The sequence below is a fragment of the Anarhichas minor genome, unplaced genomic scaffold (genome assembly GCF_050575085.1).
Source record: "Anarhichas minor isolate MPS153535 unplaced genomic scaffold, ASM5057508v1 ptg000007l, whole genome shotgun sequence".
NCBI lineage: Eukaryota > Metazoa > Chordata > Actinopteri > Perciformes > Anarhichadidae > Anarhichas > Anarhichas minor.
In genome coordinates, this window is record NW_027466453.1 from 4,408,229 (window position 1) to 4,434,546 (window position 26,318).

At 45.1% G+C, this 26,318-nt stretch overlaps 3 protein-coding genes across 3 annotated transcripts; 2 read left to right on the forward strand and 1 right to left on the reverse strand.

Moving 5' to 3' along the window:
• Positions 1 to 5,376: 5,376 nt before the first annotated feature.
• On the forward strand, positions 5,377 to 7,696 carry LOC142940681 (ferritin, spleen middle subunit-like). Its single transcript, XM_076083093.1, has 4 exons — positions 5,377 to 5,706; positions 6,690 to 6,836; positions 7,013 to 7,081; positions 7,310 to 7,696. The coding sequence occupies exons 1-4, from the start codon at positions 5,605 to 5,607 to the stop codon at positions 7,418 to 7,420; spliced, it is 429 nt and encodes a 142-aa protein (XP_075939208.1). The 5' UTR covers positions 5,377 to 5,604; the 3' UTR covers positions 7,421 to 7,696.
• Positions 7,697 to 12,212: 4,516 nt separating this feature from the next.
• LOC142940698 (ferritin, spleen middle subunit-like) lies at positions 12,213 to 13,294 on the forward strand. Its single transcript, XM_076083094.1, has 3 exons — positions 12,213 to 12,440; positions 12,617 to 12,742; positions 12,863 to 13,294. The coding sequence occupies exons 1-3, from the start codon at positions 12,228 to 12,230 to the stop codon at positions 13,016 to 13,018; spliced, it is 495 nt and encodes a 164-aa protein (XP_075939209.1). The 5' UTR covers positions 12,213 to 12,227; the 3' UTR covers positions 13,019 to 13,294.
• A 2,940-nt stretch (positions 13,295 to 16,234) lies between these two features.
• LOC142940665 (deoxyribonuclease-1-like) lies at positions 16,235 to 23,654 on the reverse strand. The gene is made up of 8 exons (XM_076083092.1): positions 23,517 to 23,654; positions 22,947 to 23,035; positions 22,699 to 22,785; positions 20,752 to 20,861; positions 17,292 to 17,404; positions 17,032 to 17,183; positions 16,838 to 16,931; positions 16,235 to 16,423 (listed from the first exon to the last, which is right to left on the reverse strand). Exons 1-8 carry the CDS (start codon positions 23,652 to 23,654, stop codon positions 16,376 to 16,378), a joined length of 831 nt encoding a protein of 276 aa, XP_075939207.1. The 3' UTR covers positions 16,235 to 16,375.
• Positions 23,655 to 26,318: the final 2,664 nt, after the last annotated feature.

A 26,318-nucleotide genomic window follows, 5' to 3' on the forward strand; every position in this document is an offset into this window, starting at 1 on the left:
CTACAGGAGGTTTGTGAGAAACTTTGCTAAGTTGGCAGTCCCCCTCCACACTCTGTCCACACTGCTGTCAGCTAAAGGGGGGAGGAAAGCCTCTTCGTTCCTCGTGTTTGGCCAGTTGTGGGATGCAACCTGTGAAGATGCTTTTGAAACATTAAAACAAAAGTTAATTTCCGCTCCCATGTTGGGGTATGCAGATTTTAGCAAGCCATTCTTCCTGGAGATTGACGCTAGCCATCAAGGGTTGGGGGCTGTTTTGTCGCAGGAGGGGGAGGGACAGCGACGGCCGGTTGCATACGCAAGGCGTGGCCTCCGGTCGTCGGAGCGGAATATGGAGAACTATAGCGCCATGAAACTGGAGCTGTTGGGGTTGAAGTGGGCTGTTACGGATCAATTTAAGGATTATCTGATTGGGAACAAGTTTACAGTGTTTACTGATAACAATCCGCTAAGCCATTTGAACACCGCAAAGCTTGGAGCTGTAGAACAGAGATGGGTGTCTGAACTTGCTCAGTTTGACTTTCAGTTGGTGTATCGGCCAGGTAGCCAGAATGCAGGGGCGGATGCTCTCTCTAGGCAGTATGCAGAGCAGAGGGGGACAGAGGGGGGAGGAGTGGCACAAAGTTTTCAGGACACGCGTAGTGTTCTGTCCAAACCCCATCGAACGGCTCTGTGTCAGGAAACCAGTGCGAGCCCCCAGCAAGCTTCTATGTCTAGCTTTCCCTCATTTGACATGTCGGCCTTGGCTAGTCTGCAGCAGGTAGATTCCGTGATATCATCTTTTCGAACATACTGGGTGAGGGGGGTGAAACCTTGTAGGGACGAGAGGTTGCAGGAATGTGACAGAACAATTGGACTTTTGAGACAATGGGGAAGGATTGTGGAGCTGGGGGGTGTGCTATACCGGAGGCTGTGTGATCAGAAGGAGGGAGAGATTAAGCAGCTTTTGTTGCCAGCGGTATTACATCGAGAGGTGCTTGCTCGCATGCACACTGACCATGGGCACCAAGGGGTGGAAAGAACATTCAAGTTGGTTCGCAGTCGGTGCTATTGGCCGGGAATGTTTGCAGACATTGAGGCTTTCTGTAAGACTTGTGAACGGTGTATTGTTTCTAAAGCACCACAGCCAAGGGTGGTTGCAGCGTTGGGGAGTCTGTTGGCTTTTAGGCCACTGGAAGTAGTTGCAATGGACTTCACCGTGCTGGAACCGTCGTCAGATGGACGAGAGAATGTCTTGGTTTTTACCGATGTGTTCTCCAAGTTTACGGTTGCGGTGCTAACCAAAGACCAGCGTGCAGTAACGGTCGCAAAGACCCTGGTGAAATATTGGATTCAGCCCTATGGGGTCCCTTCAAGGTTGCACTCTGACCAGGGGAAATGCTTTGAGGCTGGGGTTGTCCAGTGTCTCTGTGGGTTGTATGGGATGAAAAAAAGTCGAACAACCCCCTATCATGCTCAGTGGAACGGACAGTGTGAGCGTTTCAATAGGACTCTACATGATCTGTTGCGTACCCTGCGCCCGGAGCAGAAAAGGAGGTGGGTTGAGTACCTTCCGGAGCTGGTGTATGCTTATAACACCACTGAACATCAGAGTACTGGCTACTCGCCGTATTTTCTCATGTTCGGGAGGGCTCCAGTGGTTCCGCTGGATGTCTGGCTGGGACAGGATAGGGAGGATTTTGACGGTAATGTGCATGAGTGGGTTGAGGAGCATCAGAGGAGGTTGGGCTGTGCCTACGCTCGGGCTAGAAAGAACATGGAGCAGGCAGCGGAAGCTCGTAAAAGGTATGCAGGCACGCCTGTAGGTGATCATCCTTTGCAACCAGGCCAATTTGTGTATGTAAGGAATCGTCAGTTTTCAGGTAGGCATAAGATTCAGGATGTGTGGCTTCCCACCCCTCACCGAGTCATAGCTCAGCTGGGTGGTGACCTGCCTGTGTATTCTGTTGTCCCGATTGATTTCTCAAAACCCCAACGCAATCTACATAGAAATGAGTTGCGCGTTTGTGGTCCAGGCGTACAGATGGATGGGCAGGAACCGGGGGACCGGGGAGTTGCTGGGTCCTCACTTCCTGAGGTGGAGTCCGATTCAGACGACTCTATGCTTGCGATGGTCTGGGCCGATGGGCCGGGGGCGCAGGGGAGCATTGTGAAGGGAAAGGGGGAAGGGGAAAGAGAGAGGGAAGTTGGCTTAGAAGGGCTGTCTCCCCCCCGTCCTACGGGGGCTACCCCCTCTGTGGGCGAGGAGGGACGGAGTGCAGGTGAGAGTATACATGCCCTGCATTCACCACGGACACTGCCATCACCTGTGCCTTCGCCATTACCTCCACTTCGGAGGTCCAAGCGTGCTACTGCGGGGGTTCATTCTAACCCGCACCGGCTGCCGAGGTCTGCGGTAAGCCATCTAAGGGGGAAGGTTGATGTGGGATCTGGAGGGGACATATGCCATCAGTGGGACACTGATTGATTAAGGGGGGGGGGTGGATGTAACCAAGTGGAACTGACGGGGTGACACTATTGGGTCCGGCGGACCAGTAATGAGGTGCACGGGCCTGATTAGGTGAAAAGATGCACCTGCTGGCAATTCGCGGCCGTTGTCTTTCTCTCCGCCGTCACGAGCGGCTGTGTGTGACTCTGCTCTGTCTCCGCCGCCACAAGCGGGGGTGCTGAGTCCAACTACTTCCTCTCCCACAACAAGCATAGACGTAGCGTGACGCCGCATGAGAAGTTGCGTCGTTGGCGCAGTGTCTGGGAGGCATCCGTTACGGAGGGGACAGCGTGTGTTCGGGGGAGGCTGACTCGGGTAAATATATTTAGAGTGGAAGGGTTTTTCTTTATGGATGTCGTATGTTGGGAAATTGGGTATAATTAAGAAAGATGTAATGTGTGGTTTTTAGAGCTTCCTGAGCAGCTTCCAATGGTAGCTGAGGGGGAATCCAAGTGGGGGTGGCTGGGTTGCTGAACATTCGGTTGGTGGAATTACAATCTTTTTGGGTTTGTTTTCTGTTTATTGGCAGTTGTTTGTGATTACTTATGTTTTTGTTTTCATTTCTTTTCTAGTTAGTGGGACGCTGCCTTGGTTTGTTGTTTTGTTTGTTTTGCATTAAATTGTTTGAGGCCGATCTTAGTGCACGGTCTGTGAACTCCTCCTGCCCGCTAAACCAGCTGTCACTGGTTGCTTCACACAGTTAGATTGGTATTAATAAAAGATTTATATTTTTATAACACTGCTTCCTGTGTGGACGTGCCTTTACGGTGTTTTGAATCGGATTTCTGTGGTAACGGGGGTGCTACACCACCAACTCACTGTGTTGATAGGTAACATTTGCAGGACTCCACAGCAGGGGCGGAGCCATCCAGGGCTCAGCCCAAACCTAAGGGGGGCCGGGGAGGGATTGTAAAGTATTCATGGCAGCTATATACATTATTTTACGAGCCTTATGAGATAATGGACGATCTACAAATCTGCACATCATTCCCAAGGAAACAGTCATCCTGCAGAGCCCACATCCTATTTAGCATCTAATTGTTCTCCAACTGTTTAACAAAAATAGGTTTCAAGAATAATAATGCTTTTTACGCTAAATTTCACCCCACTCATGTATGTATGCATGTCACTTAAAAATAGTAACATAAGATCATTGTGCCATTTTTTAGGTGCCAGGAGTGAAAATAAATCCTCCTCACCATGTGTTGTGTTTAAAAATGATGAAGACAGTTGGAGAACAATTGTTCATCTGTGCACTTCACAGACCACGCCAGAGCGATCACCAAGTCCATGATGAGGAAGCCAACCATCGACAAGCTGACGTCCAACAGAGACGCCGACATCAAACACTTTGTCAACTTCATCACCAAAGACTCCATTCAGAAGTCGCTGGGCATGTATATGGAGATGCTTAAAAAGAGAAGGGGCTAGAGGAGAGAGGGGAAACTAATAGAATGATGCACTCAGTTGAAAAACGCATTCGGTGTCACATGTTCATTTGTGTCAATTGTGCTAAGATGGTTGAGTACAGCTCCCTGCAGCAGCTCACCTTCACTGTTCAACCAGCAAGCTGGTGGAACACTCACCATAATAAGTAGTTTGTTTGTTTCACTCATGTAGCAGAAAGGACCAACTGCATTCTGTTGCTAACCCTGTGTTGGACAATGACAATAACTTAACCTTGAACCTTGACAGACACCAGTGATTCAGTGACATAAATGTTTTCTATCCAAATTTCTAAATACTTTATTTAAAGTAACATCAATCCGTTCCAATTTACCATCAAACCATATTTTGTGAAATATTCAGTCTACCAGTTAGCCAAAGCTTCACAGACCTGCTGTGCCCAGTTACGGTTGCTAAGCGGTGATTGGACAGTTGCTCTTCGGGGGAGGGCTTTAGTGAACAGTCAGTTATTGCCACAGGCCGGTCTCCACCGAGTCCCTAGCCTTGCTGTACCTTCATGAACCATAAGTAATGAAAGTAACCCTGGGTGCATTTGAACAGCCCACAGTGGGCGATGCCTTTGTGATCTAACAGTTTTATCTACATTTAGCCTGAAATATCTGAAGCAATGATGGTTTTTGTTGTCAGAGGATTGATTCGTGTGATTAAGGAATGAAATGAAGCTGTTAAAAATCACATCATCACTTTCGTTTTTAGCCGTGTACTTTATCTTTAACAATGATCCTTGTAGTACATACATTGTACTTCTGCGCGTGCATGTATAGTGAACAACGTATTTATTTTAATTTTTTTAACAATCCAATGCTGGGTCGCTTTATAGAGAGAAGGCAAGGCCAGAACTCAGTATATAATCTCCGTTAAAAAATTCATAAAAAAGTCAAGAGCACTATTAAACAGAGGATTGGAAGTTATTCTGATGTTTATCATTTGCAGTTGCAAGTACTTGCATTCAACGATTTTGAGACCAGAAACAGTTTTCTATTTGTATTTAAATATGTCCTGATGTATTGTAGTTTATACAACAGTAGAGGATTTGTGTCTATATGTAGGAGTATTCAGTTTTCTAAATCTAAATGTACAGTTTTATATCTTTATGCTGTTTGTATAAAGGGAAAATGATAACTTCACAACCCACCTTTGCACACATAAATTGCACACTCAAGCTATTCAGTCTTTGAATTTACATTCATATATAATTCAGTTTATTGTCTTTTGAGATAATAACAAAAAGTGCTTCGTCATTGCACGTGTGAATAAATCAATGGAATATGAAAAACCTGTTTTTCCCCGAATGAGGAAGGGGGATGCGACCTCATCCCTCGTCTCACAGCTCTGCCGCTGTCTGAGCTCAGTGATTGGCGGAAATGCGTGGAGTGACGTAACGTGTGTCACGAGCTCCGGCAAGGGTATAAAACCGCGGAGCGAGACGTTTACCATTCACACCAGGGAGAGAAACCACAAGGAGTTCTTGCTTCAACAGTGTTTGAACGGAACTTCTTCCTTTGTCCCGCGTACTACTTCTTCTACTCTGCATTCCGGACACGACAAACCTTTATTACTTGAACACTACCGAGAAAGTCGCCGTTAAGCTATTTTTTGTACCGTTTTGCTAAGAAAACAAGAGAAGAAACCCGCAAGAAACGCCAGCTACAATGGAGTCTCAGGTCCGTCAGAACTACCACCGCGACTGCGAGGCCGCCGTCAACCGGATGGTCAACATGGAGCTGTTCGCCTCTTACACCTACACTTCCATGGTGAGAAGAACACTTCAATTTATTGTATCTTCGTATTAATGTATGCTAAGTATCTGCATCTATTGTATGTCTTGATATAAAAAAACATTGGCTGTTAAAGAATAAATATAAAATACAATTGTCATTAAATTGATTGTGTTTTATAAGTAATGCAGTATGGCAGCACTGTTTCTCTGCATCTCTCACTTGTTTATCTGATGGTTGCCAGATAAGGAGTGTTTTATCCCCCACTCGCCACATTGAGTCAAACATGCTGAGTCATGTTTATGCTGTTTTTTTAACTTCTTCAAACGTGACGCTGGTCTGTGTCCAAACCGACTAGACCAGGGGTCTTCAACAGGGGGTCCGCGAAACTTTTGATTGATTAGACTTTCTTTCTTTTTTTTCAAAACATGAATCTGCCCATTATTTTAATAGTTCAGTATTGTATGCAAGATAACAGGTATGTTTATGCATGGCACTAATGGGACATCACTCATTTTTGTTTCCACATTCATGTTTAAAAAAACATCACTTTGAATAGCTTGTATGCATGATTATCATGCAATTGACAATGTTGATATTGGTATCAGCTGACAAGGTATGCTTATCAATGGCAGTGGCACGGCCACCCTACTCACTGTACCTTGCACATGTTTAAAATAAAAACATGAATATATGAACCTGTGTATTATTCGAATAGCTTAGTATTGAATGTACAATATAGATGGTACTAGGCCCATTTAATATAAAACACAATATAAATAGTCGGGGGTCCCTGCTCCATCTCTCTATCAGTTGGGGGGGGGGGGGGGGTCCTTGGCCTGAAAAACGTTGACGACCCCTGGACTAGACCTTTCAAAACTATGACTCGTGTGCCTGACAACTACTTTGTTGCCTAACTACAGTTTGTCACAACCTTTTTCTTTTTTAAATAATGGGTGACGTCTGCTAATCACAGTTCTAACCTCTGCTCTTCCTCCCCTCTTGTCCCTTGTTTACAGGCCTTTTACTTCTCCCGTGACGATGTGGCCCTCGAAGGCTTCGCCCATTTCTTCAAGGAGAACAGCGACGAGGAGAGGGAGCACGCCCAGAAGCTGCTGGCCTTCCAGAACAACAGGGGAGGACGCATCTTCCTCCAGGACCTGAAGGTCGGTGCACACTGGAGGACTGGCCCCGTTGAAACGTGTCTTACTGCACCTTGTCTGTCTAGGACAAATAAACTGGGATTAACCTGCAGCAGTGGGACACTCTGTCCCTCCCGTTTACCACCAATTATTATCATGACCGTTCAGTCTGCTATAATTGAATGTTTTTCCCTCCGTAGAAACCAGAACGTGATGAGTGGGGCAGCGGGCTGGAGGCCATGCAGTGCGCCCTGCAGCTGGAGAAGAACGTCAACCAGGCCCTGCTGGACCTGCACAAACTGGCTTCTGACAACGTAGACCCTCATGTAAGTGTGAATTAGTGCCGCGTGGTCTGCCAAAGACGGTCCCGGCTACACCACAAACTCGTGTGCTCTAGCATTCGTCTGTACGCGTAGTAATCTCTCTCTCTCTCTCTCGTCTCCGTTCCTCAGATGTGCAACTTCCTGGAGACCCACTACCTGAACGAGCAGGTGGAGGCCATCAAGAAGCTGGGCGACTACATCTCCAACCTCTCCCGCATGGACGCCAACAAAAACAAGATGGCGGAGTACCTGTTCGACAAGCACACCCTGGGGGCAAAGAGCTAAATATGCAAAGTCTCAGGGTTGAGCCTGGAGGGAAGATGTGGCACACAGGCTTTAAACGCACCCTTCTGCTCCAGTGAGCGTGAATTTAAATCTAATCTGCTTGACCTGTGGAGTTGATGAGTTCTGGTGGTGTCACTGGGTTTTTTAAATGTCATTTAAGGATAGATATTTATAAGGTGGTGACTTTGCCCTCATTACCTCTAAATCTCCTCTTGTGTGACATTTGAACGACTGTTTCTGATCTGTTCTTAATCTGAATAAACATGTTGAGCTGGACTCTGTTGTCTGATCTGCATCTGTTACGCACCCTTTTCATATTGACTTAAAAGCTGTTATGTTTACACACCATCGTTTATTAAACCAAAGTGCTGGTTAGTAGTCGGTAACTCCTAAATGGAGCTAATCTGTAACTCTTTCCCTTATAAAGTGTACATGCTCATGAATGACTGCACCGCCTTTAATCTACAAGAACTGCCATCAAGTCACCAGAGCTTTACTCTCTGGTTTTTCCTTCTCAGCAGGACATTTATATTTATTTTCCCCACAGTTCAACAAAGTGAAAGTCCTGATTCCTCCCAGGCTACATTTTCTTTTTTTTACTGAATAAACAAAGGAATTCTGAAACGGCACACTGCCACATAACTTAATTATGAAATCCTCATGATTTTAAGAGTTTAAATTACATGTTTTTATTGCCCTGCATTGTTGGAAGGAAACTGTGTACAGAATATATCTAATTTTGTTTATACAAATTTGCCACAAGGGGCTCTGTACAGCAGGGTCTGAAATTACATTATTTTTTTACTGTGGCAGCCAAGTATTTAAAGAGAACTTTGAAAGCATTCAGAAATGATTCATTGCTAAGAGTGTCATTCATGAAATGGTCAAAGTATGTCATAAATATGTCACAAAAAGCCATCAATCAATCATGACGGATTGGTGGAATTTGATTTCCACCAATCATTTGACAATGACAGTATGTTGTATAGTGTCCTGGCATTTGGTTGTATTTTCCTGTTATATTTTGATAAGTTCACTCACCCAGTCATGATTGGTTTAAAGAATCCTTATAGTAGAGCCCTGCATGGGAAGTATTACTTTAAATACCTCTCAGAACAGCTGTATGATGTCTTCAGTTCCACTGGAGGAGAACAAGACCCCCATGATGTCATTAGGATCATATGAGCTCGGGCTTGGACATTTTTATTTTTTTCACCCACAGTTCAACGATGCATGCCATGCAGGTTGAGATCCTGTATACAAGAGTGATGTAACTTCTGTGAAAAGAGCTGAGTCATCTGCTTCTGAAGCCAACAACAAACCACATGAGCGATCCTGGAAGTTCCTAGAACGAAGGCCTCCTGAATACTACAATGTAAAGAATCTGGCTTAGACGAGATGGGATGAGGGCGAAGTAGTCGAGGTGTTTCTTGAAAAATGAATGCATCTTCAGAGAGCGTGTCGTTTTTCAAATCAAAGTGTGGCCCTTTGCACTGCGGCCAAACCAACCACACTACACTCTCATCAAGATTAACACCTGGCTGGAAACTATGGTGCCACTCCTCATAAAAGTCTGGAATGTGTTACGTGATTACGTCATCTTTAAAAATAAAAAATGTAAACAGAGACAGCTGGAATGTAGCAGTTATGTTAACTAGCCTGGATGCTATGCTAACTACCAGCAATGATGGGACGAATATATTGAAAAGCGAACATGTCGCAACATGCAATGTGTTTTGTTGAATTTCTGTCAAATAAAAATAAAAAAACACTGGAGACAGATTATTTATATTTTGAACTCAACACTCAAATTTCAATACTAATTCATTTTTACCGTCCCTCATGCTCCCACAAGCCTTTCTCTCGCCGTGACCTTTCACCTGTCCGGTGCACAGGCATGAACCCCCCGAACAGCTCAGCGGACCGTGAGGAGATACTCACTGGAGTTGACAAAAATTGGATTAGAATCGCTGACTTGCACCTGTAAGTGTTTCTGTTAGTGGTACGCTAGCCCTCATGGCGCCATACTTACTGTGTGCCAGATGAGACGAGAGGCCTAAAGGAAGCAACTCTTAAGACCCGACATGATTACACGTTCGCCCTCTCGTTGGCCAGCACTGCAAACATTCTTACTGTAGTTTTAGCTGATACATAACTACCACAATTTTATACTAGTTAAAGAAAAAGAAAAAATCTTCACAAGTGATCTTCACCAGCAGCATTAAATCAGCAGTTTAGAAATGAAATAATTGTTGTGACCCTTGACGTCCACCTGGCACTATACAAGTGGAAAGCTATTGGCTGAAAGTGCTGTATCACTTTATTAAAGATGATCTCTTGCGCTATTAACAAAAGCATGATATTCAAGTGTACAAGAGGACAAACCTCAACCCAAAATCTCAGTGTGTATTTCAGAGGCTGATAAATAACAGAGCATGTAGACTATTTCAAAGTCAGTTCCAAACAGTGATCAAATCACAGTTTAACTAAACACCATCATCCAAACCGCACTCTTTAGGGAGACCTGATGTCACTTATCTGACTCACATTGAACAGATATGAGCATGCATAAAGAAAAAGTTGCATTGAAACAGGACTGAGGCTTTTAGAAGCACGACTTTCATTAAAAACAAAAACGATAACAAACAATATGTAAGTACAGCATTTCCTTGGCTCCCCCATGTTATTTTAAAGCTAAGACCTTTCAGGCTTTTCAGACTCTATCGTGTCTCACAACAGTGCTGTGGTATTGAGTAATGCAATACAAAAAAGAAGAACACCTCGGTGGAAAACACATAATCAGCAGTTTTGAGATGTCGTGTTGTATAACGAGATAAAACAAGTTCAGCTGTATCGGGCCAAAGTTAACGACATAGATAAGCAAGGTCTATAGATGCCTTATTGGGAGTATTGGTTAACAATCCAGTGCTGGGTCGCTTTATAGAGAGAAGGCAAGGCCAGAACTCAGTATATAATCTCTGTTAACAAAATCATAAAAATGTCAAGAGCACTATTAAACAGAGGATTGGAAGTTATTCTGATGTTTATCATTTGCAGTTGCAAGTACTTGCATTCAACGATTTTGAGACCAGAAACAGTTTTCTATTTGTATTTAAATATGTCCTGATGTATTGTAGTTTATACAACAGTAGAGGGTTTGTGTCTATATGTAGGAGTATTCAGTTTTCTAAATCTAAATGTACAGTTTTATATCTTTATGCTGTTTGTATAAAGGGAAAATGATAACTCCACAACCCACCTTTGCACACATAAATTGCACACTCAGCCTATTCAGTCTTTGAATTTACATTCAAATATAATTCAGTTCATTGTCTTTTGAGATAATAACAAAAAGTGCTTCGTCATTGCACGTGTGAATAAATCAATGGAATATGAAAAACCTGTTTTTCCCCGAATGAGGAAGGGGGATGCGACCTCATCCCTCGTCTCACAGCTCTGCCGCTGTCTGAGCTCAGTGATTGGCGGAAATGCGTGAGTGACGTAACGTGTGTCACGAGCTCTGGCAAGGGTATAAAACCGCGGAGCGAGACGTTTACCATTCACACCAGGGAGAGAAACCACAAGGAGTTCTTGCTTCAACAGTGTTTGAACGGAACTTCTTCCTTTGTCCCGCGTACTACTTCTTCTACTCTGCATTCCGGACACGACAAACCTTTATTACTTGAACACTACCGAGAAAGTCGCCGTTAAGCTATTTTTTGTACCGTTTTGCTAAGAAAACAAGAGAAGAAACCCGCAAGAAACGCCAGCTACAATGGAGTCTCAGGTCCGTCAGAACTACCACCGCGACTGCGAGGCCGCCGTCAACCGGATGGTCAACATGGAGCTGTTCGCCTCTTACACCTACACTTCCATGGTGAGAAGAACACTTCAATTTATTGTATCTTCGTATTAATGTATTAATGTATGCTAAGTATCTGCATCTATTGTATGTCTTGATATAAAAGAATAAATATAAAATACAATTGTCATGAAATTGATTGTGTTTTATAAGTAATGCAGTATGACAGCACTGTTTCTCTGCATCTCTCACTTGTTTATCTGATGGTTGCCAGATGAGCAGTGTTTTATCCCCCACTCGCCACATTGAGTCAAACACGCTGAGTCATGTTTGTGCTGTTTTTTGTTTTTGATTTTTTAACTTCTTCAAACATGACGCTGGTCTGTGTCCAAACCGACTAGACTCTTCAAAATCATGACTCATGTGCTGTTAGGTCCATAACTTTTGGACACTGGGAGAAATCCCTCCCCCCCCCCCCCCCCTCCCCCCTCCCCCCTCCCTGCAGCCATGTGCTCTCAATCGCCTCCAAAACACAACAGCAGGTTTAAGTCAAACTCAAATAGATTTATTAGCCAAGAAGCATAAAAACGGATACAAACCGAATCACATTATTAATAACAAAACAAACGGAGGAGGTCTGACTCTCTCTCTCCCCACCCTCCCCCCTCAAGATCCTTTGTCCCTCCAAAGTTACATCTCTTAGCTCATCGATCACCTCACTGATTGGCTGAAGTCCAATAAGCCCCTCCCTTGACCCATTGTCCTAAACTTCACACCTCACCCAGCCACTTTACAACCCATTCCTCAAACCCCCACTCTTACAACACACCTCTTGGTCAAAACTTCCTAAAGTAAATGCATTGTAACATAATTCCATAATTAGGAGTTTAAAAACTTAAATTCCTCACAGTGCCTGACCACTACTTTGCTGCATAACTACTGTTTGGCACAACCTTTTTTTTTTTTTTTTTTTTTTTTTTTTATTATTATTATATAATATAAATAATGGTGACGTCTGCTAATCACAGTTCTAACCTCCGCTCTTCCTCCCCTCTTGTCCCTTGTTTACAGGCCTTTTACTTCTCCCGTGACGATGTGGCCCTCGAAGGCTTCGCCCATTTCTTCAAGGAGAACAGTGACGAGGAGAGGGAGCACGCCCAGAAGCTGCTGACCTTCCAGAACAACAGGGGAGGACGCATCTTCCTCCAGGACCTGAAGGTCGGTACACACTGGAGGACTGGCCCCGTTGAGACGTGTCTTGCAGCACCCTGTCTGTCTAGGACAAATAAACTGGGATTAACCTGCAGCAGTGGGACACTCGGTCCCTCCCGTTTACCACCAATTATTATCATGACCGTTCAGTCTGCTATAATTGAATGTTTTTCCCTCCGTAGAAACCAGACCGTGATGAGTGGGGCAGCGGGCTGGAGGCCATGCAGTGCGCCCTGCAGCTGGAGAAGAACGTCAACCAGGCCCTGCTGGACCTGCACAAACTGGCTTCTGACAACGTCGACCCTCATGTAAGTGTGAATTAGTGCCGCGTGGTCTGCCAAAGACGGTCCCGGCTACACCACAAACTCGTGTGCTCTAGCATTCGTCTGTACGCGTAGTAATCTCTCTCTCTCGTCTCCGTTCCTCAGATGTGCGACTTCCTGGAGACCCACTACCTGAACGAGCAGGTGGAGGCCATCAAGAAGCTGGGCGACTACATCTCCAACCTCTCCCGCATGGACGCCAACAAAAACAAGATGGCGGAGTACCTGTTCGACAAGCACACCCTGGGGGCAAAGAGCTAAATATGCAAAGTCTCAGGGTTGAGCCTGGAGGGAAGATGTGGCACACAGGCTTTAAACGCACCCTTCTGCTCCAGTGAGCGTGAATTTAAATCTACTCTGCTTGACCTGTGGAGTTGATGAGTTCTGGTGGTGTCACTGGGTTTTTCAAATGTCATTTAAGGATAGATATTTATAAGGTGATGACTTTGCCCTCATTACCTCTAAATCTCCTCTTGTGTGACATTTGAATGACTGTTTCTGATCTGTTCTTAATCTGAATAAACATGTTGAGCTGGACTCTGTTGTCTGATCTGCATCTGTTACGCACCCTTTTCATATTGACTTAAAAGCTGTTATGTTTGCACACCATCGTTTATTAAACCAAAGTGCTGGTTAGTAGTCGGTAACTCCTAAATGGAGCTAATCTGTAACTCTTTCCCTTATAAAGTTTACATGCTCATGAATGACTGCACCGCCTTTAAATCTACAATAGCTACCATCAAGTCACCAGAGCTTTACTCTCTGGTTTTTCCTTCTCAGCAGGACATTTATATTTATTTTCCCCACAGTTCAATGAAGTCCCAGGCTACATTTTCTCTTATTACTGAATAAACAAAGGAATTCTGAAACGGCACACTGCCACATAACTTAATTATGAAATCCTCAAATGATTTTAAGAGTTTAAATTACATTTTTATTGGCCTGCATTGAAGGAAACCTTGTGTACAGAATATATCTAATTTAGTTTATACAAATTTGTCACAAGGGGCTCTGTACAGCAGGGTCTGAAATTACATTTTTTGTTACTGTGGTAGCCAAGTATTTAAAGAACTTTCAAAGCATTCAGAAATAATTCATTGCTAACAGTCATTCATGAAATAGTCAAAATATGTCACAAAAAGCCATCAATCAATCATGACAGAGTTTGGTGGAATTTGATTTCCACCAATCATTTGACAATGATAGTATGTCATATAGTGTCCTGGCATTTGGTTGTAGTTTCCTGTTATAGTTTGGTAAGTTCACTCACCCTGTCATGATTGGTTTAAAGAATCCTTATAGTAGAGCCCTGCATGGGAAGTACTACTTTAAATACCTCTCGGAACAGCTGTATGATGTCTTCAGTGCCACTGGAGGAGAACAAGACCCCCATGATGTCATAGTGATGTCATTGGGATGGGATCATGTGAGCTTGGACAGTATAAACTGAAAACATGCGTTGCAACAAACAGGTTTATAGTTTTGTTGTACTACATAATTCATTCATGTTACTCTGATTAAAAACATTTTTGCATGAAAGAAGAGTCCGAGGTGCATATTTACCTGCTTCTGTGAGTCGTGTGGGGAAGGAGAAGGCCTGTTGTGAGCAGGGCACAGAGGCTTTGCTTGTGTGAATCCCCGGAGGCTCCTCTGCAACTTCTCTCGGGAGGTTTTTATTTACCTGCACAGTGCATGTGACCGGGTCAGGCTGGAGGGGAGGGGTGAAGAGAGGAGGTGTGTTGCGGATGGGGATCGGGGTTTTCAGGTCAAGGAGACACGTTCGGAAAAATTGGCTCTCACAGTGGTTTAATGTGTCGGCTACAATGTGGCAGTCTTATTATAGAAATTCAAAGAATTTATGCTTTCGATTTGATTTAGTTTCTAGAATTATTCAACTCACCACCAACTCACTGTGTTGATAGGTAACATTTGCAGGGCTCCACAGCAGGGGCGGAGCCATCCAGGGCTCAGCCCAAACCTAAGGGGGGCCGGGGAGGGATTGGAAACCATTCATGGCAGCTATATACATTATTTTACAAGCCTTATGAGATAAAAAGAGGGCCTAAAAATCTGCCCATCATTCCCAAGGAAACAGTCATCCTGCAGAGCCCACATCCTATTTTGTATTTAATTGTTCTCCAACTGTTTAACAAAAATAGGTTTCAAGAATAATAATGCTTTTTACGCTAAATTTCACCCCACTCATGTATGTATGCATGTAACTTCAAAATAGTAACATAAGATCATTGTGCCATTTTTTAGGTGCCAGGAGTGAAAATAAATCCTCCTCACCATGTGTTGTGTTTAAAAATGATGAAGACAGTTGGAGAACAATTGTTGATCTGTGCACTTCACAGACCACGCCAGAGCGATCACCAAGTCCATGATGAGGAAGCCAACCATCGACAAGCTAACGTCCAACAGAGACGCCGACATCAAACACTTTGTCAACTTCATCACCAAAGACTCCATTCAGAAGTCGCTGGGCATGTATATGGAGATGCTTAAAAAGAGAAGGGGCTAGAGGAGAGAGGGGAAACTAATAGAATGATGCACTCAGTTGAAAAACGCATTCGGTGTCATATGTTCATTTGTGTCAATTGTGCTAAGATGGTTGAGTACAGCCCCCTGCAGCAGCTCACCTTCACTGTTCAACCAGCAAGCTGGTGGAACACTCACTATAATAAGTAGTTTGTTTGTTTCACTCATGTAGCAGAAAGGAACAACTGCATTCTGTTGCTAACCCTGTGTTGGACAATGACAATAACTTAACCTTGAACCTTGACAGACACCAGTGATTCAGTGACATAAATGTTTTCTGTCCAAATTTCTAAATACTTTATTTAAAGTAACATCAATCCGTTACAATTTACCATCAAACCATATTTTGTGAAATATTCAGTATGCTAGTTAGCCAAAGCTTCACAGACCTGCTGTGCCCAGTTAAGGTTGCTAAGCGTTGATTGGACAATTGCTCTTCGGGGGAGGGCTTTAGTGAACAGTCAGTTATTGCCACAGGCCGGTCTCCACCGAGTGCCTAGCCTTGCTGTACCTTCATGAACCATAACTAATGAAAGTAACCCTGGGTGCATTTGAACAGCCCACAGTGGGCGATGCCTTTGTGATCTAACAGTTTTATCTACATTTAGCCTGAAATATCTGAAGCAATGATGGTTTTTGTTGTCAGAGGATTGATTCGTGTGATTAAGGAATGAAATGAAGCTGTTAAAAATCACATCGTCACTTTCATTTTTATCTTTAAAAATGATCCTCATAAAGTCTCTTTCGGTTTCAAGGCAACAGAGACAGACGTACTGCTACTACTGCTGGCGTCATGACATGCGGATAGCTTTAGTTTTTTGTGCAACGTTTTCGATACATACCTCTGAAAATGTTGCTGCTACTTGATACAATAAAGGTGAATGGACTTTTGTTTGTGCTGCTTCAAACATTGAAAGAAATGACAATAAAACAGAATAGCAGAAATAATTTCTTTATTTTGGTCTAGTCAATTCAATGCTGCATGGTTGCAGCGGGTTCCCCCACTGAGTCATCATTATCCCAATTCACCGTGGAGGTCTCTGCAACGGTTTTGGCACTCATGATTCAGGTACCCTTTTACTTCAGCGTCACCTCCACAGGGAAATGGTCGCTGACAGCCAATGCCTGAGAGAGAGAGAGAAAGAGAGAGAGAGAGAGAGAGAGAGAGAGTGATTTGAATGTGAATGTTAAATGTACTTGCTTTAACACTACATGTCATTCACCCATTCACACCCTTTCACACTCTGATGGCAGGGGGAGCCATGCAAAATGCCACCTGTCCATCAGGACTAAGCATTCAGGACTAACTGACATTCATCCCACACATACACTGAAGGCACAGCTTTCAGGAGCCATCCTCTGATTGAAGGACGACCCGCTGTAGCACCGAGCCATAGCCTAGTTCTATGTCCGTTCTACTCCATTTATTTCTATGGTGAAAACATGAAAGTGTTAAACTGCTCTTAATAGACCCGGTCTTTTTGTAAATTGACTGATGTGAATTCTATCACAGAGAGTTAAAGCTAAAGTTGTTTTTACCTGCTGCTCGGTGAGACCAAAGGCCTTCATGAAGTTGTAGACCTTAGCACTGCCAGTCACCACTCGCTTCATCATGTCATCAGTGACCACAATCCTGCAGATACAGGAAGAGGAGTGGAATTTAGAGTGTGTACACCTGATTGTGTGTGTGTGTGTGTGTGTGTGTGTGTGTGTGTGTGTGTGTGTGTGTGCACCTGTCATAAGGGAAGCCGGTTTTCACTGCAGTTTCCTGATCGTTGGTGATCAGCCAGTGGAAACTCTTGTTCGTGAAGAGGCGGATCTTCTTCCAGTCGGAGTCTTTTACATAAGTGCCGCCAGCGTTGAAGTCGCCCAGCAGCACGATGTTCTGCAGGGAGAGGATACATAGTTTCAACCATCCCCATCTCATATTTTAACAAATTAATCATCCAGTTTTAAAAAAAAAGAATTGTGTTTTCTGGAGGAGAACATTCACTTTGGTGTTCAAGCGGGTGTTGACATCAGTCGCCACGTCATAGAGGGCATCGATTTGCAGCACAGCCTTGTCTGGAGAGGTGTGCTGGGGGATCAGAACAAACTTCCCCACAGCTATAAAACAAGAGGAAGGAGAAAGGAGTGAGTGAACGAAGAGGGAAATGCGAGATGACAAGAGACAAGTTGATGTTTTGGATATGGCAGACATGATTCATACAAAAAAGTGAGCTCACTGTCTTTTAAATGTGGCAGCACAGAGTTGCCGGCCCTATTTGGCGGACATAAATACTGTATGGCAGTCAGAATTCTACTGAAGACAAAACATTTTTTAAAGGGGCCTTGGTGACCAACGGATCGTGACCTCAGAATCTCTCACACACGTCTGGTCAGCCCGAATAAACACCATGGAGCAGCCACCCTGTGGACCCACCACCCGCAGGGACACGCATCGGGGTCGGGTGCTATGCAGACCGGGCGGTAGGTCGGGCGGGAGGCCCGGGCATGCCGATCGCCGGCGACATAGACTAGCTCTAGGGACGTGGAACGTCACCTCGCTAGCGGGGAAAGAGCCGGAGCTGGTGCAGGAGGTGGAGCGATACCAGCTAGAAATAGTTGGACTCACCTCCACACACAGCGTTGGCTCTGGAACCAAGCTCCTGGAGAGGGGTTGGACTTTGTCCTTTTCCGGAGTTGCCCAGGGTGAGAGGCGCCGGGCGGGAGTGGGGATACTCACGAGCCCCCGGCTGAGCGCCGCTGTGTTGGAGTTCTCCCCGGAGAGCGAGAGGGTCGCCTCCATGCGCCTACGGGTTGCGGGGAGCAAGGCTCTGACTGTGGTTTGTGCTTATGCACCAAACAGCAGTTCAGAGTATCCGGCCTTCTTGGAGTCGGTGGGAGGGGTCCTGGAAAGGGCGCCGCCTACCGACTCCATAGTTCTCCTGGGGGACTTCAACACTCACGTTGGCAATGACGGAGAAACCTGGCGGGGGGTGATTGGGAGGAACGGCTTGCCCGATCTGAACCCAAATGGTGTTTCGTTATTGGACTTCTGTGCTTGCCACGGTTTGGCCATAACGAACACTATGTTCGAACATAAGGTGGCTCATAAGTGTACCTGGTACCAGAACACCTTAGGCTGGAGATAAATGATCGACTTTGTAATCGTATCATTTGATTTGCGGCCGTATGTCTTGGACACTCGGGTGAAGAGAGGAGCAGAGCTGTCAACTGATCACCACCTGGTGGTGAGTTGGATCAGATGGCAGGGGAACCGGTTGGAAAGACCCGGTAAACCCAAACGTGTAGTGAGGGTAAACTGGGAACGTCTGGCGGAGGAACCTGTCCGGGAGGTCTTTAACTCCCACCTCCGGAAGAACTTCTCACACATCCCGAGGGAGGTTGGGGACACGGAATCCGAGTGGACCATGTTCAAAGCCTCTATTGTGGATGCGGCCGCTAGGAGCTGTGGCCGGAAGGTCATCGGTGCCTGTCGTGGCGGCAACCCGAGAACCCGGTGGTGGACACCGGAGGTGAGGGAAGCCGTCAAGCTGAAGAAGGAGACCTTCAAGGCCTGGTTGGCCCAGGGGTCTCCTGAAGCAGCTGACAGGTATCGGCAGGCCAGAAGGGCTGCAGCTGCGGTGGTCGCGAATGCTAAAACTCGGGCATGGGAGGAGTTCGGGGAGGCCATGGAGAAGGACTTTCGGTTGGCCTCAAGGAGGTTCTGGCAAACCATCCGACGGCTCAGGAAGGGAAAGCAGGGCTTACCCCAGGCTGTTCTCAGCAGGGGGGGGGGAACTGCTAACCCGGACGGAGGACATCGTCGGGCGGTGGAAAGAGCACTTTGAGGAACTCCTAAACCCGACCAACATGTCCTCTGCAGAGGAGGCAGCGCCTGAGGACCTAGGGGGAGGCTCACCCATATCCCTGGCAGAGGTCGCTGAGGTAGTTAAAAAGCTCCGTGGTGGCAAGGCGCCGGGGGTGGATGAGATCCGCCCTGAGATGCTGAAGGCGCTGGACATAGTTGGGCTGTCCTGGCTGACACGCCTCTTCAATGTCGCATGGGGGTCGGGATCAGTGCCCATGGAATGGCAGACCGGGGTGGTGGTTCCCATCTTCAAAAAGGGGGACCGGAGAGTGTGCTCGAATTACCGGGGTATCACACTACTCAGCCTCCCGGGGAAGGCTTATGCCAGGGTGCTGGAAAGGAGGCTCCGACCGCTTGTCGAACCTCAGATTCAAGAGGAGCAGTGCGGATTCCGTCCCGGCCGTGGAACAGTGGACCAGCTCTTTACCCTCGCAAGACTACTGGAGGGGCTCTGGGAGTTTGCCCAACCAGTCTACATGTGCTTTGTGGACTTGGAGAAGGCTTTCGCCGCCTCTCTGCTATTTGCAGATGATGTGGTCCTGTTAGCCTCCAGCATTCACTGGGACGGTTTGCAGCCGAGTGTGAAGCGGCGGGGATGAGAGTTAGCACCTCCAAATCTGAGGCCATGGTGCTCTGCCGGAAACCGGTGGATTGCTCCCTCCAGGTGGGGACTGAGTGCCTACCTCAAGCGAAGGAGTTTAAGTATCTCGGGGTCTTGTTCACGAGTGAGGGTAAGATGGAGCGGGAGATCGACAGACGGATCGGTGCAGCTGCAGCAGTAAAGCAGGCGCTGCACCGGACCGTCTTGGTGAAGAGGGAGCTGAGCCAGAAGGCAAAGCTCTCAATTTACCACTCGGTCTACGTTCCTACCCTCACCTATGGTCACGAACTCTGGGTCGTGACCGAAAGGACAAGGTCGCGGCTACAAGCGGCCGAAATGAGCTTCCTCCGTAGGGTGGCCGGGCTCAGCCTTAGAGATAGGGTAAGGAGCTCGGTCATCAGGAGGGAGCTTGGAGTCGAGCCGCTACTCCTTCGCGTCGAAAGGAGTCAGCTGAGGTGGTTCGGGCATCTAATTAGGATGCCTCCTGGACGCCTCCCACTGGAGGTTTTCCAGGCACGTCCAACTGGGAAGAGACCCCGGGGAAGACCCAGAACACGCTGGAGAGATTACATCTCCCAGCTGGCCTGGGAATGCCTCGGGATCCCCAGAATGAGCTGGAACATGTTGCCGGTGAGAGTGAGGTCTGGGTCGGCCTGCTTGACCTGCTGCCACCGCGACCCGACCCCGGATAAGCGGTGGAAAATGGATGGATGGATGGAAAAAAGTGAGCTCACTGTCTTTTAAATGTGACAGCACAGAGTTGCCGGCCCTATTTGGCGGACATAAATACTGTATGGCAGTCAGAATTCTACTGAAGACAAAACATTTTTTAAAGGGGCCTTGGTGACCAACGGATCGTGACCTCAGAATCTCTCACACACGTCTGGTGTTTAGTTCTCAGTTGGTCGCCTAACGAGAGAGGCAATCTACATCACTGGCGTCCTACAGTGAGGAAGAGTTATCGCTCTCTGTTCTTTGCCGCACTCTTTCAGAGCCTACCGGTTTGTGTGGAGGAGAACTCAGCGATGAAGGGCGGCCGGCTGAAGCGAGTGTAGAAACCGGAAGGGTCTTTGTAGGTGTAGGATCTACCCACGGACACTATCCCCACCCTGCAGAGGAAAGATAGTCCTTAACCACATCTCTCACTTCCTGTAAACACATTGCTTTTGAAGTAGTCTTCAAAAAGCGGTTAAAGTTCATCAACTCTTTCTTGTAGTCAGCTATTCACAGCATTGCTGGAGCATTTTCACAAGTTGTTTATCATCGTCGTTTATCGGTCCTGTGACCACTCGGGAGCAGCTTGACCGGTCCTGAATGTGTGAATGGATGTGGTAATGTGCAGATGTGTCATGTTTGCTGTTTTTGCCGAACAAATTTACGTATAATTACCAAAGGAAGACTGTATTACTAAATACAGCTGGACCAAAACGTACTCTGTATTCACCAGTATTCTTTGCAGAAATTAGATTTCATGATGTGTTTGGTGTTTTTAAAGTGGGCTATTTATATAGTAGATAGTATGCTGTATAGGCTATCCTGTTTTTTTATATGACACTCTATATAATATGGTAATTTCAAATGTATTTACATTTTTCACAACACATCTGCAAGCAATTTGCATTCAAAAAGGAACAGTGTGTAGGATTTTGGGGGATCTATTGGCAGAGTGATGTTTGTTGCATGTTTTCATCACCTGAAACTACGAATCGTTGCGTTTCTGTTAGCTTAGAATGAGTCTTTCATAGCTACATAGAGAGTGTGTCTTCTTCACGGAGTCCTCCGTGTTTCTACAGTAGCCCAGAATGGACAAACCAAACGCTGGCTTTTTGTGTTACCTGAAGGCGCCTATAGTTTTCCGACATCCTTGTAAAAGGAGGGATGAGCGAAGAGGCGTTGAGTTGGTTTGAATCTGCAACCTCACCACTAGATGCTCCTAAATCCTGCACACTGGCCCTTTAAGTGCCTTTGTTGAGAAATTGCATTTGATGGCACGAAAAGCTGTCAAAAGTGTAGAGTTTTCTAGCGCAGCATGTGACACATGATCACCCATATTTACCTTAAACTCTGATCTGCTAATATCTGTACTGAACCATCTTTCATAACAACCAGTGGTGGGGAGTAACCGTGTTATGTGGATTATGTTGTGGAACAATCTGTGGATTAATCTGTGGACTCTTTGAGTGTGTCGAGATAAACAGCGATACTTTTAGGAAGAAAGGAAGTTGTTTCACCAACTTGTACGAGGGAAATTGGATCAATAAAACCTTTTTTTTCTTTCACCTACGAGCAGTGTGTGAGCTATGTGCATAGGACCAGAAACACGTGTCAATTTAAGGTTTACATTCTGCTGCAAGTTTTGGACGCTATACACATGTACAATTTGAGTTACTTGTACTTGAGTGTTTCCATTTCCTGTTACTAAATACGTCCGCCCCACTACATCTCAGAGGCAAATATTTACAATGAAGGTTTACTTCAGTTACTTTACTTAAGGTTACTTTTCAGATTGTGCTTTCACATACAAAACATGTAACATACATTGTAACATGACGCATTGGTACAGATTAAACTGCCCAACAGTATATCAATTAGTTCAAATTGGCTCCACCAAGACCAGCTAACAATAATAATCTAGCATTGTAATCTATTACTCTGACAGGGCTCAGTCTGCTGCATTATGTGGTTATACTTGTGATACTTTATGTTTTTCTGATAATACTTATGTATTCGATGTTGAATGCTTGTAGTTGAGTATTTGAATTGTAATGTTGGCTACTTTTACATGAGTAGTTTTCTGGCACTAATCGCTGACAATAAGGACAAAGACACTGTGCAGATCTGAAGTATAACTTTAAAAGAGAAATAGTTTGTTTTCTGGTCACTGATGTGGGGTCTCAACGGAGGATTCCTGCAGAGGATCGGTTGTTTTTGCCTCTCTCTGTTTACCTGTAGAGGAAGAGATATCTCTCCTTGTGTGAACCAGCACCCAGAGGGTCGCTGTAGATGTACTTGTACACCAACTTAGGACACTCTCTGCGTAAACACACACAAACACACACAGATGTAGAGCATCATTTAGTTTGTCTCAAATCATAATGTGAGTTCATGAGCCGTCCAACTTAACTTCTACAGAAGGTCACTATATTCTGTGTGTAGTAATATAAGCACTATATAAGGTGTGTGGTTAGTCTAACTTCTTGACGGCCGTCATGAGTCTTTTGGTCACTTCCAGATCCGGGTCTCTGACCTCCTGGATCAGAATGATGTCGTAGCGACAGACAATCTGAGAAACAGAAAACAACACATATCTGATTAGAGTTCTTGCGGCAGTGCCGTCTTATTATATTAGTGGTCTGTTTAGTTTCATTCCATTCAAGTAGAGTTCTCCTGAAACAAAGAGAAACAGAACTAAAAGAGGTGAACCAACATAACATCTCCTTTTCCAGTCAAATTAAATAATCTGCGATGGTTATTGTTCTAGGTAATAAAGGGGTACTTCACTAATTCCTCACTTAAAAGCTTCACTGGTCATAACAGGGTTCAACGTTAATGTTTTTTTTTTTTAAATCACTTGCCCCCATATAACTTGTTTCATTTATTTAATCTTTGCTGTTATCAAATACTAACAAAGACCAAAGTCAGTAAACCTTGTGGTATTTTAACGTTACTCAGCGCTGTTCAAAATATATCCTCTTTATATCGATGAGATACAGTCTTAGAAAAAAGGAATATTGGATGCAAAAAACAAAAAAACATTTTCAGACCTCGCTGATGTAATTCATGAGAGTCACGTCTTTGGATTTCTTGTCTCCAAATGTCTGGATGTTGAAGGCTCCCAGCAGCAGGGAGGTAGACAGATGCAGTAGGACCAACAAGAGGCCCAACACACACACCCAACGCATCCTGAGCCAAAGAGGTCACATTAGTGTTTATATTTAAAATACATCATCCTAAATCTTGATTTCATGACACATGGACAGTTAGCATGTAATAGTTATTCTGCATGCTAGAGGAGCCTGAAAGACTCTCTGCCCTGCTGTGGGAGTCAGAGACGCACCAACACCTGCACCCCTGGACACACGCAGCAGGATCTCTATTCCTGGCAGTTTATCTCAAAGCGAGTCGGCAACCCGGCGTTTCATGTGCTGCTTTTTGCAGAAGCATCCTGTGTCACAGGGTGTGGTAGAGAACTCAAACGCAAACCAGGCAGAGTATCGTGAAGCAGGTGTTTATTAAACACAAATAGGAATCGTTATCATAACACAACAGGGAGTCCAAGCACAAGACAAGAGACGAGGGGGAAAGTCCAGCATGAACGAGACAAGGCAAGCAGACGGGGAAATCGGGAACAGAACGAGCAAAACGTGCCAGTAGAACACAATGATCTGGCAGTGAGTGACTGAGAGCCAGAGGTTTAAATAGTGGCTAGAACAGGTGAGGAGAGTTGTGTTGATGAGGGAGTGCTTGATTAGTGATCAGGGGCAGGTGAAGGGAGTTAGACTGGTGCTGAGGGAGTGGCTGACAGGTAGAGTGAGGATACAGAAAGACACACGTAGGGTGCTTCTCAAGTCTCTTAATTGCATCCCCGTTTCCCTCACTTGCGTCCTTTCCTTGCGTCTTAGTCCCTCCCACCAGGGATGCATGGAGGAAACCATGCAAGGAGAGAGGAACGAGGAAATATGTTTTAAGATACATGAGACGACCTTTCCTCAGTTGCGTCACGTGAAGCGACGTCTGTTTCTGATGACGGAGGATCAGCTGATCACAGCTGGATCAGCTGTCAGTCGGCTTTAACAGCTGGAGAGACTTTTGATAAGTTTGTGTGTCACGGGACATAATGAGGACTCAAATGCAGACAGTCAGGTGAAGAGAAAAAGGGTTTAATGACAAACCAAAAACACACAGGGAATCCAAGGACACGAAACGAGGGGGGAAATCCGGCTGGACAAGGCAGAACAGGCAGGCTGAAAAACCGGGAACAGGACGAGCAAAACGGGCGGGTAGGTAGAAAACAAACAATGATCTGGCAGTGAGTGAGTGAAAGACAGGGGTTTAAATAGTGACTAGAACAGGTGAGGAGAGTTGTGCTGATGAGGGAGAGGGTGATTGGCAGGTGCACTGAATGAACTAATTAGGGACAGGTGAAGGAAGTGAGGAGCTACAGAAAACTACACACAAAACACCCAAGGCAAAGCCTGATTGTGACATTGTGTCTGTTCACATGATCACTGTACTTAATAATAGGAACTAATAATACTAATAACTAATAAAGACACACAGTTATCACCACTGTAGAGGTGTTTCTCTCTGTAGTCTGTTAACAAACTGTCCTGTGTTCTGTTTATAAGCACAGGATCCATTTCTACCAGCGGAATGCGATCGTCTTATTTATGAATTATTTGCGTCTACGTTTTGAAATTGTGACTGTGGCGTCATTATTAAATAACCCAGAATATGATTATTGTTTCTCTTAAATGATAAAACTCATCAAACACTCAGGAATGATGTAAAAAGTGTTTCGTCTCTCCAGCTCTCTCTGACTTTAATTGTTTCCATAATTAAAGTTATTGAGGGAAATATCAGATCATGAAAACACAAATCTTTCTAATAAATGAAGAAAGTTGTTTGTGGTCGTTTTGTTGTTCAGACTACAATGCACATTTATTTAAACCAGATGTTGAATCAGAAACCTAATCAAATATAAACTAGAGTTTATTCTGTGATCCGTCTTCACTCTGGTATGAAACTGCAGTCAGTCAGTCCGATCGGCTGCAGCGTCCAATCACATAACTGATGAACAATGGGGGGGGGGGGGTGTCGGCCGTTAAAAGACTTCCTGGAAGTCTGTTCTTGTGGTTCCTCGCTCATGGCTCCTCAGAGGTCCCTCCTCCGTCCTCGATCCTCGCTCCTCCAAGCTACATTAGAGCTTTGGGACGGCCGTCAATATAGCGGCGCAGAAACAACTTCCGGTTCAAGCGAGGATCGAGGAAACGACAATTAAGAGACTTGAGAAGTACCCACAGAACACAGAAGGCAAAGCCTGATCGTGACATCCTGGGTAAATTATTACTCCAGCAGGAGAATCATTATTCTGTTAGTAACATCTTATTAAAGATCAAGCAAAACCAGTCCCTGTGTATAATGTTTGATAATCTGCAAGAATTGTTCTCCAACTGTGTAACAAAAATAGGTTCCAGATCATTAATGCTTAATTCCTAGCCTAATTAAGTATGTCATGGAATTTAAGAAATAGTAACATAAGACAATTTTTGACTTTGAGAATGATGAATACCGTTTGAGAACAAGAAGATACAATACAGCATGTAGACTCTACAGGATGATTGTTTCCTTGGCAACTATCATGTTTCTCCTGAAAGATGTATAGATTTTAGTTGTTCTATTATCTCAATTTGCTTGCGTGCACAAAGCTGCCGTAAATAGGTCACAAAAAAATGACTGAGCCCCGAATGTTCACAACGTGTGGATCCGCCCCTGCTGTGTGACATTTAGAGTGTGTACTGCTATGATGTGTTTGGAAGTGTAGAGTCTTCTGGAAAAGTGCATTT

Coding starts and splice junctions, on each gene's coding strand:
- LOC142940665 (XM_076083092.1), bottom strand. CDS start 23,654: ATGCGTTGGGTGTGTGTGTTGGGCCTCTTGTTGGTCCTACTGCATCTG. Junction 17,405..20,751: donor GTTCTCCTCCACACAAACCG/GTAGGCTCTGAA, acceptor CTTGTTTTATAG/CTGTGGGGAAGTTTGTTCTG. Junction 17,184..17,291: donor ACACCCGCTTGAACACCAAA/GTGAATGTTCTC, acceptor CTCTCCCTGCAG/AACATCGTGCTGCTGGGCGA.
- LOC142940698 (XM_076083094.1), top strand. CDS start 12,228: ATGGTGACGTCTGCTAATCACAGTTCTAACCTCCGCTCTTCCTCCCCT. Junction 12,441..12,616: donor TCTTCCTCCAGGACCTGAAG/GTCGGTACACAC, acceptor TTCCCTCCGTAG/AAACCAGACCGTGATGAGTG. Junction 12,743..12,862: donor CTGACAACGTCGACCCTCAT/GTAAGTGTGAAT, acceptor TCCGTTCCTCAG/ATGTGCGACTTCCTGGAGAC.
- LOC142940681 (XM_076083093.1), top strand. CDS start 5,605: ATGGAGTCTCAGGTCCGTCAGAACTACCACCGCGACTGCGAGGCCGCC. Junction 5,707..6,689: donor CTTACACCTACACTTCCATG/GTGAGAAGAACA, acceptor CCTTGTTTACAG/GCCTTTTACTTCTCCCGTGA. Junction 7,082..7,309: donor CCCTGCAGCTGGAGAAGAAC/GTCAACCAGGCC, acceptor GAGCAGGTGGAG/GCCATCAAGAAGCTGGGCGA.